Raw genomic sequence first — 19,086 nt, forward strand, 5'->3', positions numbered from 1 at the left:
GCGGGCCATGGGCCCTGCTGCAGCAGGAGGGCACTCTCAGGGAAAGCAGCAGGCAAGGGTGGTCCCTACTTGGCTGGTCTGACCTGAAATGGGCTTTGGTCACATCTCCACAAGGTAGGAGATTAGCAGGCTGGGTCCTAACTGCCACTGGCTTATCTGCCCACGACACCTGGGCTCGTGGGGTACCCACTGCTCGAGGAGTAAGTGAGCATTTCCACCTTCCTCAGAGAACACTGCTGTCCAAATTGTGCCCATGTATTGCCCACCACCTCCCCTGCCCCCAAATGCTCTGTCTGAACAGAGCAGAGAGAGGAGTGAGGAGGCTGCAGGGGCCTCACACACTTTGCCACAGCTCCTCTGGGGACATTTATATAAGCACAGAATGTGGAATTAAGCAGTGACAGAAGGTGGCCGATTCGGGACCTGGCAGGACTCATGGCATCCACGACCCCACCGAGTTTGGGGCCGAGGCAATGGCCAGGATCCTGGACACACAAGCGTGCGGAGGAGGAGGTGACCGACGTGCTGAGACGGACGGGCTGAGGTAGAGCCTCTAAGCTCGGTGCCTTTTGTATGATACAGAAAGTCCACAGAGTCTCTGAGATATATTTTCTTATTTTTTTGTGTCCCCACTGCCCCTTTCCAAAGTAACATTTAAATTAGTGTTCTGTGCCATGGACAATCAAATGAAGAAAATTAGATGCCAGCAGCTTCACGATTTTGGTTTCATTCCATTTTCCCAGGAGCACTGTGGCCCTGGGCCTTTAGGCCATGGCGCCGGTGGCTGCTCCCCTGCCTGCCAGGGACAGGAGGCCACGGCTTCCACAGCAAGCCTGGCACACTGCCTGGCTCCTGACGTGTCCAGATTCTCACAGCCAGACAGAAGGCGGCTTGGGCTGCCCAGCCCAGCACCAAGAGCCCAAAGACCAGCTTTTCAGGCTCCGTCTCGAAACCCGCTCAGCTCACAGCCAATGCCCTCCTCCTTGCCCGAAACGCAAACACCAGGCTTCTCACAGAAACATCCTCTGTGGAGACCTGAAGAGGCTGAGTGCACCTCGACTGTCCCAGGACAGAGCTGCTGGGCAGGGTGAAGGACCCCACACAGCAGACCTCTCAAAGCAGTTGCCAGTTGCGGTTCTGGGCATGGCTGGCCCAGCAGGGACATCCGGCCTCCACAGTCCCCAAGGTCTAAGTGCGGTGCTTCAGCTCCATTTTGGCCACTGTCGCCCGGTGCACCTCGTCAGGGCCATCGGCAAAGCGCAGCGCTCGGGCCCAGGCGAAGAACTGGGCCAGGGGGTAGTCGCTGCTCAGCCCCGCTGCTCCAAAGGCCTGGCGGACACAGGGCGGGAAGGGGAGGAAGCCCTGGGTGAGCCCTCGTCTCTGAGGGCCCCAGAACAAAGGCCTGTGGCCTGCCTGTAACAGCTCATAGCAGTCATCTCCCCTGGGGGCCCCCTATGACATCTACGTAATATGATAACTAATAATCCAGCGACTTCAGGGGGCCCCACGCTTGCCGTCTCAGGGACTCACCAAGTCCGCTCTGCAGGTGGCTTCTGCTCTGGGTTGGGGCCAGGTGTTAGGATCTGAGAGGGAGGCCTCCTCACAGGTAAGAGGCTGTGCTCCGGAGTCATGAAGACCCAGGTCCTTGGAAACTGAGTGACCTGGACGAGTCACTTCCCTTTCCTGTGCCTCTGTTTCCTCATATTCAAAATGGGGGTGGGATGGGGTCCCCCTCTAAGGAAAACTGCATGCTCATTGAGGGGGCAATAAAGGCCCTGTCAGGGTTCCAGGAGGTTGGGCCACCGAAGGCCAGAGGGCTTCACATCTGGTGTCAAGAGTTCAGAGAAACCAGCTGTCCAGTCTGTGCTCACCTGGATAGCGCGATCAATCACGTGGCAGGCCATGGAGGGAGCTACCATTTTAATCATGGCTATATCCAAAGCTGCAGCCTGAGAGGAAAAGAAGAGGTGGTTACAAATGACCTGAGGGCAGAAAGCTTGCTTGGGAGAACGACCAGACTCACAGAGAGAAATATAACACAAGGGCTCAAAACAGAGGCTCTGAGGTCTCAGGGGATGTCAGATCAAGGGTGACTCAAGACCTCCTAAGAGGAGGCCAGGCATGGTGGCTCACGCCTGTAATCCCACTACTTTGGGAGGCTGAGGTAGGAGGATCCCTTGAGGCCAGGAGTTCAAGAGTAGCCTGGGCAACATAGTGAGACCCCATCTCTACAAAAAATAGGAAAAAATTATCCAGGCATGGTAGTACATGCCTGCAGTCTCAGCTACTTAGGAGGCTGAGGCAGGAGGATCACTTTAGCCCAGGAGGTGGAGGCTGCAGTGAGCTATGACTGCACCACTGTACCCTAGCCTGGGTGACAGAGTGAGACCCACTCTCTAAAAAAAATACAAATTAAAAAAAAAAAAAGATGTCCTAAGATGTGAGGCAAATGTCTGGTAAAGGACAGCTTCGAAAGTGTAGGCACCTTCCCAGATGGTGGGGAACGTGGCCAGCACACAGAGGAAGTGGAGGGGAGAGGGGCTGTGCCTTGCTCAGCTCCATCTCCAAGCCACAGTGAACCAAGGCCAGCCGGGGGTCCAGGAAACTGAGCTACAAGGATCTGCCCTGGCTCAGGGTGTTCAGGAGGCACCTGAGAGCCTCCACCACATCCAGCACTAGAGCATCAAAGAACCAAGAACTGTGAGCCTGGGTTGTCCGCTCAACGCTGAGGTTCTTGGGAGTGGAGGCTGCCCCACAGAAAGCTGGACAAAGCAGGGTCAATGTGGACATCGTGCCTGGCCGTGACAGGCACTTAGAGAGAGCCTTTTTTTTTTTTTTTTTTTTAAGAAACAGGGTCTCGCTCTGTCACCTAGGCTGAAGTTCAGTGGCGAAATCATAGCTCACTGCAGCCTTGAATTCCTGGGCTCAAGCGATCCTCCTGCCTCAGCCTCCTAAGTCGCTAGGATTACAGATGCTCACCACCACACCCAGCTAATTTTTAAAAATTTTTTGTTGAGATGGGGTCTTGCTGTATTGTTCAGGCTGTCTCAAACTCCTAGCCTCAAGCAATCCTCCCGCCTCGGCGGCCTCCCAAAGTGCTAGGATTACAGGCATGAGCCACTGCACCCAACCAGAGAGAGCTTTAATAAAGGAAAATGTCACATTGGGAAATAAGCTTCTATTTTGACTAATTCTATATTTGGATTAAGGCCAGGAGAAGGTCCCTTCTCCCTTCCTACTCTTTCTTTGCCTGACACTTGTACCAACATGCCCTGGGAGGCCAGGGCTGACTGGGGGCCCCATGGCCCCGCATGGCCCACTGTCTCAGACTAAGAAGTTCACCAGGTCAGCAAAGCAGAAAGGTTGGTTCTTTTTTATTGTGCCTTTTCTATTTTTAAAAAGCTGCCCAAACAGTTCTAAGTAGAGTTGAAATAAAGATTTCAATGCCAAGAAGCCAAGCTCTTTCCCCATGCTTTGCTGAATGAGAAAGAATGGATTTCCTTACAGCATCCTCTGTCCTCCATCCTCTGGGGGCCTCTCCCAGGTGCCCTCTGCCTCCTACCTTATTTCCTGCCACGTCCATGAGGTGGGCAGCTTTCAGCACGAGCAGCCTGGCCTGCTCGATCTCCACCCGCGACTGTGCGATGTCTGCCAGCACCGTGCCCTGCTCCACCAGGGGCTTCCCGAAGGCCACACGGGACTTCACCTGTCACACAGGAGACATGGGGTTGGGGACATGCTGGCCTTAAGAGGCACGGGGCCTAGTGGCCTGCAGAGGTGAGTGGAAGGAAGCACAGACAGGAGAGGGCAGGGGAGGAGAGCAAAAGCAGGATTGTGCAGCTCATCTGCCAAGTTGCCAGCGGGGTCTGTACATAAGACAATTCACATGCAGCAGAGTGAGCCCAGCCACGGTCCACGTGGTGCCTGTAACGATTACTTCTAACAACCCTTTATTCCAGCAATTCCAGCCACCTACAGGCAGGCCCAGCTGCCAAGCAAGAGCAGTTCTTTCAGATCGGAGCCAGCATCTGGCCCAAGGCTACACCTGGGACTTGGGATGTGACATAGGCGCCTCCCCTGGTGCAGGGTGAGGGTGCCCTCTGCTGACCAAGGCGCAGCATCCCACGCGTGCTGTCGGGAGCACGGAGCCCCCTCATGGGCGACCTCACGGGGATTTCAAGCTCTGAACGCCACAAGGCATGGGAAAAGTAAGTATTCTCTGTTTTCTTGTTTTATTTATTTTTCTAAAAATGATTTTTGCACAAATAATATATGTCATGGCAAAAAAACTATCAATTTTCAGAACAAAAAAAAAGAGAAGAAAATAAAAAAACACCTAGTATCCCACCATCTAGTCACTTACAGTTCATATTTGCTGGATATCTTTCTAGCGTCACTCTGGATTCACTGCCTGTCATCCCATGGTTTATTTGGCCAGTCGTCCATTAGCCTCATAGGTTGTTCCCAACATTTTGCTGTTAGAATCAGTGCTGCGGAGAACCTCCTAGCAGCAAATCTTTGGTAGAGTCCTAATTACTCCTTTGCAACCAAGACCTGAGTGGAGCTGTCATGTTAACCCTAAGCACTTTCCGAAGACTTTTCATACCTACGGTCTAACTGTTAATGCTGTATGGGGCTGAAGCGCCATACTTGAGTCCTCAGAGAGGAGCATTTTATTTTCAAAGAAAAAAGAACTGGTCCATCTCAGCGCAAAAGGGTGTAAATCCCCGGTTTGCTCAGTAATCAAAACGCACAGACTGCCTCTGTTCTTCGCATGGCGAGACATTTGGTTTGGTCTCAGGGTTTGCTTCACCTTTGTGAAATTGTTACCACCAATTTGAATTCCCGTCCCAGCAGTGGCTCTTTTATGCAGGCTTCCAACCTCTGTGGGGTCACAGCAGAATAAAGTTTTCTGGACATGCTGGGGGAGGAGGGTAGCACAGGGCCAGATGCTGAAACCCCAGGGATGAAAACAAGCACCATGAGTTCTCCCTGGTGTCTGATTTTTAACCATATGCTAGGAGTGCAAGTGGCTCTCGGCAGCCCATAACCCTCTGGGCTTTCGAACCTGGCCTTTTGCTTCTGGTCACCTCAACAGGGTGGGCCCCATCCCGCTCTGAATTCACACTGCAGCAACACGCCAGATGCAAAGCAAAGACCAGAACACAACTTCCTGGCAAGGACATCACCTTGCTTTGCCCGCTAGGTCTGCTCTCAGAAAACAGGTAGGATTTGACGTCAGACAGTAAAGGAGACAGCTGTGGTTCTGGGTCAGTGGTGGGAGCAGAGAGGAGCACTCACACGGGCCTTCATGAGCGCCAGGGCCCTCTCTGAGAACCCGATCAGCCTCATGCAGTGATGGATCCTGCCGGGGCCCAGTCTGCCCTGGGCGATCTCAAAGCCTCGGCCGCGCCCCAGGACCATGTTCTCCTTGGGCACACGCACGTGCTCAAATCGGATTTCACCATGGCCACCTGAAAGACCCAAATGATCACCTTTAGCCCTGCCCATTTCCCTTGGATGTGTTTACTCTTTGCCTCCATTTGGGTTAACTGCCAGCTTAACTAACCCAGTTAGTTAAGCTTTTAACTGGGACACAGGGAAAGGGACAGCAGGAAGGAGCCTATTACAGACAGAAAACGAATCACTGGTTTATAATGGCAAATCGATATTCTGTCATTCCTTTTATGAAAACATAATGATGCCACCCTAAGCTGAAATGCCCCAATAGTTTGTGCCTCTGCCGATATACTGATCCTATGGAAACACTGAAGGTAAACATTGTTAGCAGAGAACCCCAGTGAGAGGACCAAACTTGAGGCTGTGGCCTGGAGGCCAGCTGTCCACACTGGAGGACTGTGGACCTCTGTCCACAGAGGTCTGGAGTCCACTTCCTGCCTCCTGCCTCTGCCCTGTGTGACTTCCTATGTCACAGACTCCTGCTTACATTCTAAGTTTAGAAGAGGAAAAAAATGCATAAATGCCTGTCTGAAATCTGTCTACATGGTTGTTATGCGTGTATGGAAATGAAAGGCAGGAGCATGTGGCCCTCCAAATGTCATCATACCCTTCCATGTGGGACATGGCAAGTCCTGAACAAGAGCAAACGCTGCCAAAGCCGTTTCCCAGGGACCAGACCCACCCAGGGGTGACCCGCCCCAGGGGGTCGAACCTGGAGCATCCTCCAGCCCATATACTGTCAGAGGCCGGATGATTTTTATCCCTGGGGTATCCATGGGAACCAAAAGCACGGACTGCTGCTGGTGGCTCGGGGCGTGCGGGTCTGTTTTTCCCATAAACACACAGAGTTGGCAGCGAGGATCCAGGACACCTGCCAGGAAAGGAGAGAGACAGCCCCCGATCATCTGACACCAGGGCCACCAAATCTCTTTACACACTCAGTCCTGGCCGAGGAAAGGGAATGCAGCAACCAGACAGAGCTCTCTGAGATGTCATGTAATCAGCTGTGCATTTGGAGGCTCTTGACCAGAAATAAGAGCAAATTGGGTTTTGTCCCAGTGAGGAATGAATCCAACATCATAAGAGCAAGTTTTTTAAAAAGCATCATGCAGAGCTGAAAATATAATTTAGAGATAAGAGGCTGCAAACTGCTACATTGTCACTGCCACCCACAGGCGGTATAAACATCCTGGCTTTGGGCCCAGGCTTTGGAATCAAAGAAACCTTTAACTCTGGGTTCCCTACTTGGCAGCTGGGGGCTAGCACATTAGGGAAGTGACTCCCTAAGGCTCCATAAACAGCAGGACTGTCATTAGCCCTGAGGATGCAACACACCTGATCTAGGAGCAGGGGGAAGCCACCGAAGTGATGTCCCACCTTTCCAAAGGGAGCTGCCCAAGGCAGAATGAAGAGAGCAGGGTGAGTGCAGAGATTTCTAGAGTCATGTGTGGTCACCTGGGGATGTCTCCAGCCCTGTGAAACAGTACCCTTGAGAACAGCACATGCCATGCAGTACCCTCTTGTTCTCCAAGGGTTTGCTGCCTCTGCTGGGGGCACAGAGACAGAATCTCCTTTGTGTCAACTGAAAAAGAAGCTGGCCGCTACCAGGCACTGAGAGACATGCCTGTCAGTACAGACTCGATGATGTGCACTTGAAAAGCGAATTTCAGGCCAAATACCTGTGATCCACCACTTGTGACCATTTATGACATAGAAGCGATCCTCCTCTCTGATGGAAGCCTCAATGTTGGTGGCATCCGAAGAGGCAACCTGCGTGAGAGCACGTTCTAGTCAGAGCTGCCAGTGTCACCCATGGGGCCTGGCAAGTGGGTAGTGGCCCACATGAGGTACCTGGGGCTCGGTCATAGCAAAGCAGGAGCGGGCCCTGCCCTCCAGCAAGGGGGTCAGCCAGCGGGCCTTCTGCTCCTCGGTGCCATACCGCACCAGAAGCTCCATGTTCCCCGTGTCGGGGGCAGAGCAGTTAAATATCTGAAAAGGAAAAAGAGCACAACAGTGACTCTCACATCCATATTTGTAACTTCAAATGCCCTACAAGTGGTGGAATGGGACCCCTTCAAGTCACAGACCCTCTGATAACCTCAGGAGTTCTTCCTCTCCCCAAGAAATGCCCAGACACACAGCATTTTGAATATAGTATCTCAGAGCCCCTGAAGCCCAGCCATAGAGCCCTCTTTGTCTGAGAGAAAGGAGCCTGGAGGGGGCGCTGCAGGGTCATATGGCTCTGTCTTCCTGAGCAACTCCTAGCTCTGAGTTGCTTTCTCACTGTGGCTCCAACCACCTGCCTACAGTTGTCCTCCTTCCTTGTAAGAAGTTTATTTTTTTTAATTTTATTTCTGTTTGTTTTGAGACAGGGTCTCACTCTCGCCCAGGGTGGATTGCAGTGGTGCAATCATAGCTCACCGCAGCCTCAAATTCCTGGACTCAAGTGATCTTCCTGCCTCAGCCTCCTGAGTAGCTGGGACTACAGATGTGCACCCACACACCCAGCTAATTTTTCTATTTTTTGTAGAGATGGGGTCTCGCTATGTTGTCCAGGCTGGTTTCAAACTCCTGGCATCATGCGATCCTCCCGCCTCAGCCTTCCAAAGTGCTGGGATTACAGGTGTGAGCCACTGTGCCAGCCCTTATAAGAAATTTAAGTTTATGTTCCTGAATCCACTCTTTGTCCTTGTGCAGGAGAGTGACTGGAGGGCGAGGGGAGATGTTCTCACAGAAGACCAGGGTATTCTCGCATGCTGAGGAAAACTTTAAAGAAGGTACCTCAGGAGCATACAGAGACGTGCCCATGAGCTCACACAGATGTGCGTACTCCACGTTGGTCAGTCCTGCCCCATATTTCTTCTCGGGATCAGTCTCCAAGGGTAGGAAAAGGTTCCAAAGTCCTTCAGCCTTGGCTTTCTCCTACCATGGGAAAAATAAGTCAGGGAACCACAGTGGATGATTTAATTTTATTTGGACCCAAGGAAAATAATGAAAGGGATTGGTGGGAATAAGGCAGACAGCCAAAGCTACAGAATGTGCCAAAAACAATGACACGAGTCCGGGCCATTGGGCTGGAGATAAACCTGCGGATCTGCAGGTGGCATAGACACAAGAAGGCCTCAGGGAACAACCAGGTCCCCCACGTCTCCATGTCCTGGATATCCCCACACATCCAGATTTCACCATGACTAGCATTAGTACTGTTTTAACTATAAACCTTGTTAGAACACACACAATGACCACAGCAGACTGAAGGATCCTTCAACACATGTGATAGGAACTGGGCCCAGCACCTCTGGCTGTAGTCTCGGCTGCTTTTCTATGGTGAGTAAAGAGATTCCTTGAACAAACTTCCTTTATGATGTAAAACTTTGTTCCTGAGATGAGGAGTCCAGAATGTAGCTTTGGGCTGGGCAGCTAGGAAGTCTGTCCTGGGGCTGGGGTCTCAGGTTTTAGGACAGGCTGTCCGGGTCAGACGTGGCCCTGCTGTGCCTTGCTGGGGGACTCTAGGCCAGATGCTTGATCTCTGTGTTTCGGTTTCCTCATCTATGAAATGGGGATGTGACCACCACCCTAACAGGACTACAGAGCTGCAGTCACAGAAACTGACTGTGACTAACTAAAGGGAAAAAGGAACTGAATGGGAAGGTTCTCAGGGGCTTTCAAACTGGACAGGGAGATTAGAGAAGGAGTCTGGGAAATGGACCAGGGCAGCCCAGAGTATTGCACTAGGAAAGGACACTTGGCCGTCCTGCTGGGGCCATCCCACTGTGGCACGAGTGAGCAGCAACTGTCTTCTGTCTTGGAAACACAGCTCACTCTTCCACTTCCAGGAAGAGAGAGTCTGGCTAGGCCTGCGTGGCTCCCGTGACAACTTCTTAGCCAGGGCGGGCTGGGCTGGTGACTGCCGGTTCTGTCAGACTGGGCAGACTATATCCAAAGGCAGGGAGAGGGAATGCCCCTGGGTAAAACCAGGGTGCTGCCACCGACAGAAGGGGGCATGGATACTGGGCAGCCCAAACCCGACCAGGGCCCACAGCACCCACCTCACTGGCTCATTGTGAAGATTAAATGAGATAACACATAGAACAGAAAGAGCCCAACACAGAAGCTGGCAGGTTGCAATGAATATTAGTGATTATGGATATAATCATTGTCATTGCTGCTTCTCACTGGGGAGGTCACCAGCTGGCCTGGTCTCAATGTCATGTGCTTCCAGAATCAGTACATGCATGTCTCCCTATTTGTGTTGAGCTAATTAGCTCAGAGTGTAATGACCAAGGAGAAGGGCATGTTCACTAGAAGGGAGGAAGAAGCAACAGTAGTTCTGAGAAACGGCAGATGAGGAAATGAATCTAATCACCTGCTTGCAGGAGGAGCGACAAATGAAACCACAGAATTCGAGCCTGCAGGCCTGGATCTGAATCCAGGTGCTATGATTCTCCACTGTACACCATGCACAAATCTATTTCCTTTCCTTTAAATGGAGGATAATAATGCTCACCTCCCAGGATTTGTGACATGTGTGGTAAATAGCCAAATACTCCTCCTTATGTATGTGTAGCAATCACAATTTGGATAAAAGTCATGGGCTATAATTTCATCACTCTACCCAAAAATCTTAGTTAACATGATTCCATTCTGGTATAACTAAAAGTAGAATGTTCACCAAGATAGTAAGCATCCATTTTTGTGTCTGAAAGTGTTTGCTGCACGAGTATTTGCTTTTCTAATGCTTCTGTGCAGCTGGCCTCGTGTCGGATGGCCAAGGACCACACGTTCTGGCCAGCGTGAGGGGAAAGGGCATTTCACACACTAATGATAGCATTAATGTGCCATCAGGCTTGTGCCCAGACTGCCAACTGAGACACATCCATGACGTCCCTTAGCCAGGGGTAAGTTAGACAAATCATGGTGCACCCACTGTGGAACCCCTCAGATGTGCTCCCTCTGCGTGCTGATGTGGAAAGCTGACACTTTACTTAATTAAAAAAAGCAAGCGGAAGATTTGACTATATAGAACGTTTCCATCCTAACATAGGAATAATAAATAATATGTTAGTATATTATAGAAAAAAGAAGCTGGGAGCACAATACACCAAACTGTTGACAGTGATTATCTAGGCGGGCAGAGAAGGCTAGAGAACTCTTACTTCTGTATTATGTCCTTTTATCACATTTGAGCTCTGATTTTGTGATAGGTTTGTAACTAGAAAAAAACTGATAATGCTATTTTTTTTTTTTTTTTTAGAGATAGGGTCTTTCTTTGTCCACCACACTGGAGTGCAGTGGCCTGATCATAATTCACTGCAGCCTCAAACTCCTGGCCTCAAGTGATCCTCCCACCTCGGCCTCCCAAAGAGCTGAGATTATAGGTATGAGCCACTGAGTCCAGCCTGATAATGCTATTTTTTAGAAAAACATATGATGGTTGCATTATGCTCCTGAAGATCTCAAATAATTTAAAAACTAACACAATCCAAGGGTAACCTCAACAAAGGAAACAGGTATTTCTGTTCATCAGCTGAAGAAACATCACCGTGAGATAACATATGACATGCAAACACAATTTACAAGCAATTTGGCCCTCCAGCTGTGACATTATGGTTTCTGTAGAGAGATACTTTATTAACTGATATAGCACACTGCTTCAAATTTACATAATTCAAATATGTGTAAGATAAGCCCACCTGTCCCAGCTTCCTAAGCCACAGACACAGCAGTCCTCTGCCTGGGCTGCTCATTCACACCTGAGCTGTCTGGCTGTGACCTGGTCTCGCAGCAAGAGCAAGATGGAAACTGAGTCATGGAGAGCTGGCTGTTTCTGATGACGATGGAAGCAAAGACAATTTGACTCAGCTCTCCTGTATCCTAACTGCCTGGAAGGGCACAGATGAGCCCGGCAGGGCGAGCTGAGGGTCTGCCTTGTCAACAAGGTCTTACCGCCTCACGACAGGCTGCTTTACCTTGAGATCTTCTATCAGTGGGGCGGGTCTCCATCTGTCCTCTGCGGCCTGGTGACTCTGCAGCTCTGGCTCTGCAGGGTATACACGCTGTTTCATAAAGCGGTCCAGCCGCTCATACAGCTCCCTGACTGGCGGGCGAAGGCCCCCCGGAGAGATCACCAGAGCTCCCTTTGAAGCAGGAGCTGGGGAAGCTTCTGGAATGGAGCTGTAACTCCTCGTGCCTGTGGGGCTCAGCGGGGACTGTGGACCGGCCCACGCGTGGTAGGACCTCGTTAATGGTTTTGTGACCGGCATCTCTTTGAAAACCCGGAACCCTTCTTTGACGGCAAAATCCCATGCCAGGTTAAACATAAATTCAGTCAGCTTTCCAGTTTGTTCGGCAGTTGCTGAGCTTGCCTGCCCTAAGCAGAATCAAAGAAAAACAATGATTACTCCCAAACAACCCTTCATAATAATGTTAATGTTAATGTTGTTATTTCAGCAGCTACTACCATTTGCTGAGCACTTGCCATGTACCAGACAGTGTGCTGAGAGCTATTATTACAGCTCATGGAATTCCCAGAGCAATAAACTGCTTTACACTGCATTTTGCAGACAAGGAAACCGAGTCTTAGAGAGGAAGATGACCCACTCCAGCTGGAAAGTTAGTGGGCTCAAGGCCAAAGTCCAGCTCAGGTCTGCCTGTTCCCTGCTCTTAATTTCTTCTTTCCTAGAGAAACTAAATTTAATCAGTAATATCCCAAACCACTCTGCTGTCACCAGTGGGCTATAAGAAATCTGACATTATCCTTGACCACCCCTTCCATGAAACTGATAACAGCAGTGCCACAATTGATTAGAGGAATGGGTGATTTATAGGCACCACGTTTTCTGGATCAACAACCAATACAGAACTCTATTTTGCTCTCACTGTCTCTTTCTATTTTTTTAATAGGTGCATTGAGACTGTTTTTTTAAAACTTTTTTTCCACATTAAAAAAAATTAAGAGGCTGGGCATGGTGGCTCACACCTATAATACTAGCACTCTGAGAAACTGAGGCAGGAGGATCACTTGAGATCAGGAGTTCTAGACCAGCTTGAGCAAGAGTGAGACCCCCCCCATTCCTACTAAAAATAGAAAAAATTAGCTGGGCAATTAAAAAAAAATAGAAAAAATTAGCCAAGCACAGTGGTGTGTGCCCATAGATAGTCCCAGCTACTCAGGAGGCTGAGGCAGGAGGACCGCTTGAGCCAGGAGTTTGAGGTTCCTGTGAGCTAGGCTGATGCCATGGCACTCTAGGCCGGGCAACAGAGCAAAAAAAATAAATTAAGATATAGTGTACATACACCTCTCAGTGTACAACTCTGTAAGTTTTAACAAACCCATAGTCAAGTAAACACCAAGATACAGAATATTTCCATCACCTTCAAACTTCCCTGGTATCCCTTTATACTTAACACCCCTACCCCTTAGTCCCCGACACCCACTGATCTCTGTTGTTATAGTTTGTCTCTTCCAGGATAATACATAAATACACACATCATACAGGACGTGGCCCTTTCAATATGGCCTCTTACACTCAGAGCACTGCATCTGAGACCATCCTTGTTCTTATACATATATTGTTCTCATTAGAGTGCGCTTTTTTACAGCCAGCTCTCCTGGATTAGTTTCAGCATTCCCATGTCTCCAAAAGCCTGTTTCCCTCATTGTCTTTATGTCAATAAATGGATCTTCACAGAGGTCCATTTTTCTTCCAGCTCCTGCCACAGTCAATTGATAGTTCTCAAAAGAAAGGCATTTTTGTGCAGCTTTGGCATTAAAGATAGTTTACACTATTCCTTACTGAGTTAAGAACCAAATTCTTTGCTCCCCAGCAGAGAATCAGCCCCCTGGACCTCAACAGGTCTTTACTAAGCATCTTCTGGGTGCTGGATATGGACCTAAGCCCTGGGAGATCAGTCGGGAACCAGACACCCACCCGCCGTGCTGCAGCGGCACAGCAAGGCTGGTGACTGCAAAAGGGCTGCACTTCCCCCCTGTCCCTCAGACTGAACACAGCACGTTGAAGGGAAAGGTATTCCCCTCAAACTCATTGTTATTCATGATTTTCTTCTTCTAACAGAGTATGAGGTGCAGTCTTAATTTTCTTCTGTTTAGTTGGATCTTGCTCTCAGACTGCTGCTTTGTCTCTGAGAAAGTCACTCGTACGGGCTTGGGTTGATTTAAAGCTATTGCTTCCAGTATATTTTCCCAAATGGAGTCCCAGGATAAGAGACATATCACTGGCGTCCACCTAAGTTGCAGTCGTTAGCATTTTATCCTTTCTAGAATTTCGGCGGCCATCTATGAGAACTCTAAATGTCTGCAGCCACCAATCACCGGAGGCGAGAGAGAGAGAACGGTGACGGTGCCGCCTATGAATCTGCTGCCTGCTGTCCTCTCCTCCCCCTCCCAATCCATGGATGACCTGAAGTCTCTTGTGAATGACACCAGAGAATGCCTTGGAAACAGATACCCCTTCTCCAAACTCCACTTTTCTAGGGCAGTGTCAAATATCTCAACTGTTCACATTAAAAAAAAAAAAAAAAAGATTTTAACAGCTAATTGTAGAAGGCAAATGTATAGAAATAACACTTATGTTCATACCGTTGGGTTCTTTCTCCCTCATCGGATGTTTTTATACTATTTTTTCAAAAAATGGATTTCGCTATTTTTATGTGAGAAAATTAAGTCACTTCCTGTGTGTCTGGCTGGCTTCCCAGGTGGGAGGGAAGGGAGTGCACAATTGGGATCAGAGGAACAAAGGCCTAAAAGGATAGCACACCTATTTTTCTGTGTGGTGGCAAACGTGGGTGTTTCGCCTCCCAGCCAAGAGAAGGCTGAAGCCAAGCCAACGGTCCACATGATCTTAGAGATGTGCCGAAGGGCTCCTGCCTGGTAGGCAGGCGGAGAACAATCCAGCAGGGAGACTCGAAAACGGGTAATTCCTAGTAGGCAAAGCCTATTCAGCTATCCCCAGGGCGCTGGAGCAGGGCACAGAGAGAACTCGTAGCACCAGGGAATGTCAAGGCCATCAGGCCTGTTTATCACCGTAGGGACTTAGCATCCATCTGTTTAATTAAATGTTTCTGGTTAGTTTTTACTGCAAAGCCAGAACAAAAATGAGAAATCGTGGCTTAGAGCTGATGCTATGCAAAGGAGGGAAAAATATCACCTCTAGGAATTCCTGCTTACTGGGAACCCTGCTTATCAGATGATGTAAGGGTAAACTAGAGATTCTCCAGACACTGACTTTTCTCTGGACACTTGCTCACAGCTTTGAAGCTCCACGACCACCTGACACAGTGCTGGTGCTTAGTAGGACTCAGATGCTTGTGAATGAATGATCAATTCCCTACCACAACTGACTCTCTCAGAAGAATCTGGCAACCTGGCTGAGAGTGTGCCGCCAGCAAGCTTGAGGTGTTGCTGACAGCAATCCTCTTACTGGGCAATTTGTCAACACCTATACAAATTTTAAATGCACATACTTTTAACACAGCAATTTTAATTCTGGAAATTTAACCTTCAGATATATTTACACATATATGAGAAAGGATGTCCATCAACCCGTTTGTAATTGCAAAAATCTGCAAATAATCTATATAGACATCAATCAGGTAACTGATTAAATAACCTATAGTATATCCATACATTGCAATGCCCTATAAAAATCAAAAAGAATGATGTAGATCTGTACATACTTGTGTGAAAAGGTCTCTGTGAAATACTGTTAAGTGAAAAACAAAGCAAGGAATTTTCCCTATATAGTTGTTAAATACCCAAATATATTTACACACACACAAATATTCCATAGAAATTCTTAAGCATAAAAGATTTAAAAAACAAAGATCTGAAAAACACATGTAGGCTAATCACATTTGTGTAAAAATAGGAGAAGGAGAAAAAAGACAGATATACAGAAAAAAATTGGCAGGTCCAAGAAACTCTTAACAGTTACCCTTATTTTTCAGGAACAATGTTGGGAAGGATGGAAAATAATTTTTTCTTTTTTTCTTTCTTTTTTTTTTTTTTTGAGACAGGGTCTTGCTCTGTTTCCCAGGCTATAGTGCAGTGGCGTCATCATAGCTCACTACAATCTTCAACTCCTAGAGTCAAGCAATCCTCCTGCCTCAGCCTCCCAAGTAACTGGAACTACAGGTGAGCACCACCACACCCAGCTAATTTTTTTCCATTTTTTTATAGAGATGAGATCTCACTATGCTGCTCAATTTGGTCTCAAACTCCTGGCCTCAAGTAATCCTCCCAACTCAGCCTCCCAAAGTGCTAGGATTACAGGTGTGAGTCACAGTGCCCAGCCACAAAATAATTTCACATTCTTCTGTATGACTGAATTTTTATCATGTGCATGTATGCTTTAACTGAAAAATATCTGTGCATTATTTTAATCATTAGAAAACAAGTTTAAATGTTTTACAGAAAATATATATATGACAGATGGTTGGATTAACTGAATCTTACAGAATCCTGGCCAAACCAGTCCCTCCAAAGCCTCTTCTAATTCTGGAAATGTAACCTTCAGATATATTCACACATACGTGAGAAAGGTGGAAGCCCATCTTGGCTGTGACTCACACTCAGGCTGGCTCTTGGGGGAAGCCATCCTGTTACCTGTGAGCGATCGCTTGTAGACTCCCTGCAGGATGGCGCCCACACGGAAAAAGCAGAAAGCCATATAGAAGTTCCAGTTCTCAATGGGAGGGATCCCCATGTGAAGACAGTACATCCTGAAATACTCCTCTGCAGTAGGGATTCCCAGCTGAGTCAAATCACGGTCATTAAAACCTGGGAGAAAGACAAAGTTGTTCTTGGGCAGTCAATGACTTTACACTTCCCTGTGGCTGGCAGGTGTTTACATTTTGAAAATCACTAATGTCCTTTGGAAATTAGTTTCACAACTAGTTCAAGGGTTAACTTGTGATTTCAGTAGCTCTTCCTCCCTCAGATGGCTGGGAATCCAGGCATTTATTGTTCACAAATGGGCTCTTAAAGTTTCAGCCTAAAGTGACAATAAAGGAAGGAATGGGGTTCTCCAGTTCCACCTGGACCACAGTTCAGGTGGATGCACATAATCTTCACCCAGTCATTTGATTAAAAATGGCATTGAAAGAGAGATCCCACCAAATTGTGAAAAAGGTAATTACAATAAATTTAAAAATTTCACTGGTTTGCTTCATTTGTGACATTTTCATTATTTAGAAGCATGTAATATATTCCATTCATATGAATTAATTGTAGATATTTTTACACAGAAGCAAAGATATTACTACAAAGATACTCATTGCCTTTTTTTGTGGGGGTACAGATGAGGTAATATTTAAAAAAAACTAGAAACACGGCCGGGCACGGTGGCTCACGCCTGTAATCCTAGCACTCTGGGAGGCCGAGGCGGGTGGTTCGCTCGAGGTCAGGAGTTCGAGACCAGCCTGAGCAAGAAAGAGCGAGACCCCATCTCTACTAAAAATAGAAAGAAATTATCTGACCAACTAAAAAATATATATAGAAAAAATTAGCTGGGCATGGTGGTGCATGCCTGTAGTCCCAGCTACTCGGGAGGGTGAGGCAGTAGGATCGCTTAAGCCCAGGAGTTTGAGGTTGCTGTGAGCTAGCCTGACGCCATGGCACTCACTCTAGCCTGGGCAACACAGCGAAACTCTGTCTCAAAAAAAAAAAAAAAAAAAATCTAGAAACAAATATATATCCAAATAGGAATTAAACCAAAATGTCTTAAGTTAATTCTATACAACAAAATCCTGTGCTCTAATTAAAAATTATGCTGCAGGAGAAATACTTAATGGCATGAAAATATGTCCAAAGTATACAAATAAGTGAAAAAAAGCAGGTCATAAAATCATATAGTCATGTTTTTTTTTGTTTTTTGATTTTTGTTTTTTTTGAGACAGAGTCTCGCTCTGTTGCCCAGGCTAGAGTGAGTGCCGTGGCGTCAGCCTAGCTCACAGCAACCTCAAACTCCTGGGCTCAAGCGATCCTACTGCCTCAGCCTCCCCAGTAGCTGGGACTACAGGCATGCGCCACCATGCCTGGCTAATTTTTTCTATATATATATTTTAGTTGGCCAGATAATTTCTTTCTATTTTTAGTAGAGATGGGGTCTCGCTCTTGCTCAGGCTGGTCTTGAACTCCTGACCTCGAGCGATCCACCTGCCTCGGCCTCCCAGAGGGCTAGGATTACAGGCCTGAGCCACCACACCCGGCCCACGTTTTTGTTTTGAAAGACATACGTATACATAGAAGAAAAGATGACAAGGATAGATACTGAAATGTCAGCGAGTGGTTATCTCTGGGACTACTAATGATTTTAACTGTTTTTTGTTGTGGTCACTATCATGGTACCTCTAATATTTTTGCAATCGGCATATTTTTAATTTAAAACTCTAAGTAGAAGTCAGCTATGTGAAAGCATGAGAGGGGCCTCCGCAGGCTTCCTTTTCACTTAACATACAGCCTACGCCCATTGCCCCCCAAATGTGATAGGAATGTGTTCCAATGACAGTTTTTACCAAAACCACCAGGACCTCACTTTCACACCCCAGCCCAATCGCAAACTACTTCAGCCAAGTTTGCTCCAAATGCTTGCAGAACAGAGCTGGCTTGTCCCTCTCTGTCCCCAGCACCGGCTCCTACCTCTCAGCACAGGACAACTGGATGGCAGGTAGTGAGCCATGCAGCTGTAGGCCACATCGGCAAGGGGGTCGCCTAAGGTAGAAAGTTCCCAGTCAAGGACAGCAAGGACCTCTGGCTTTTCTGGATGAAACAGCAGGTTGTCGAGCCTGCAAAGACACAGAAGGAAAGAGAGAACTCTGAGCCCCAGGGCGGACTCTGTGCGGACGGTCAGTTTGCCCCTCCAGGCCCACTCCCCGCCTTCCTCACTTTTCTGAGCCTCCTCCCAGAGCTCCCTTGCTTTCTGGCTTCCGGCTGGACTCAGCAATCAGAGGCAGCAGCAGGGGATCGGAAGGGGGCCTGGTTATTTATTCCCCAGCTCCTGCTCTGCAGACAGCTGAGGGGTGGCCGCAACCCTCTCTACTGAGGGCCACAGCTTTGGCCAGGCAGAGCTCCCCACAGAGCTGCCCTCTCGGGAGTTGTGGGAATTACTCCCTCCCTGTGATGGGTTTAAAATAGGTGTGCAAATTCTTTGACACTCCTCGAACAAAAGGTAGAGTCTAATTCTTCCCCTGCTGAAGCACCTCACTTCTAACAAATATAATGCAGGTGAAAGTGAGGCTAAGGGCTTCCCGAGACTGCACGAGGTCAAAAAAGGTGATAGGGCTTCCCCCCCCCCCCCCCCCCCCCCGCCCTCTCTCAGAATAAACACCTTTGGGGCCCAGAGTCACCACATAACAAGTCCAGCTACCCAGGCGCCCCATGCTGGAGAAACCACGTGGGAAACCACAAAGAAACAGAAAGACCTGAGGAGCCCAGCTGTTCGCGTCTTCTCTGCCCCGGGGCCAGCATGCTAGCTCAGCCCCAGCCTGACAGCCACCCCAGTTGAAACAAGCTGTCCTGTCCCCAGACTGCAAAGATGCCTGAGCAAAATAATTAGTCATCATTTACAGCCACTCAGGGCTGGAGTAGTTTGTTATGCAGCAGTAAGA

General features: G+C 48.3%; 1 protein-coding gene across 7 annotated transcripts in view; it reads right to left on the reverse strand.

The window, feature by feature from the left end:
- Positions 1-597: 597 nt before the first annotated feature.
- The window catches only part of ACAD10 (acyl-CoA dehydrogenase family member 10), a 45,215-nt gene continuing 26,726 nt past the window's right edge, over positions 598-19,086 (reverse strand). For 6 of the 7 annotated variants that reach the window (XM_045534804.1, XM_045534805.1, XM_045534807.1 and 3 more), the window contains 11 exons: positions 18,119-18,264; positions 16,085-16,258; positions 11,430-11,830; positions 8,242-8,382; positions 7,312-7,449; positions 7,140-7,230; positions 6,173-6,331; positions 5,302-5,474; positions 3,563-3,706; positions 1,872-1,949; positions 598-1,329 (listed from right to left, as the gene is read on the reverse strand). In XM_045534804.1, coding sequence (XP_045390760.1) covers positions 1,189-1,329; positions 1,872-1,949; positions 3,563-3,706; positions 5,302-5,474; positions 6,173-6,331; positions 7,140-7,230; positions 7,312-7,449; positions 8,242-8,382; positions 11,430-11,830; positions 16,085-16,258; positions 18,119-18,264 — 1,786 coding nt within the window. In that variant the 3' untranslated portion in view covers positions 598-1,188. The remainder of the gene's footprint in view (positions 1,330-1,871; positions 1,950-3,562; positions 3,707-5,301; positions 5,475-6,172; positions 6,332-7,139; positions 7,231-7,311; positions 7,450-8,241; positions 8,383-11,429; positions 11,831-16,084; positions 16,259-18,118; positions 18,265-19,086) is intronic. The other variant, XM_045534809.1, reaches the window with a different exon arrangement.

Source organism: Lemur catta, chromosome 21 (assembly GCF_020740605.2).
Source record: "Lemur catta isolate mLemCat1 chromosome 21, mLemCat1.pri, whole genome shotgun sequence".
Classification (NCBI taxonomy): Eukaryota; Metazoa; Chordata; class Mammalia; order Primates; family Lemuridae; genus Lemur; species Lemur catta.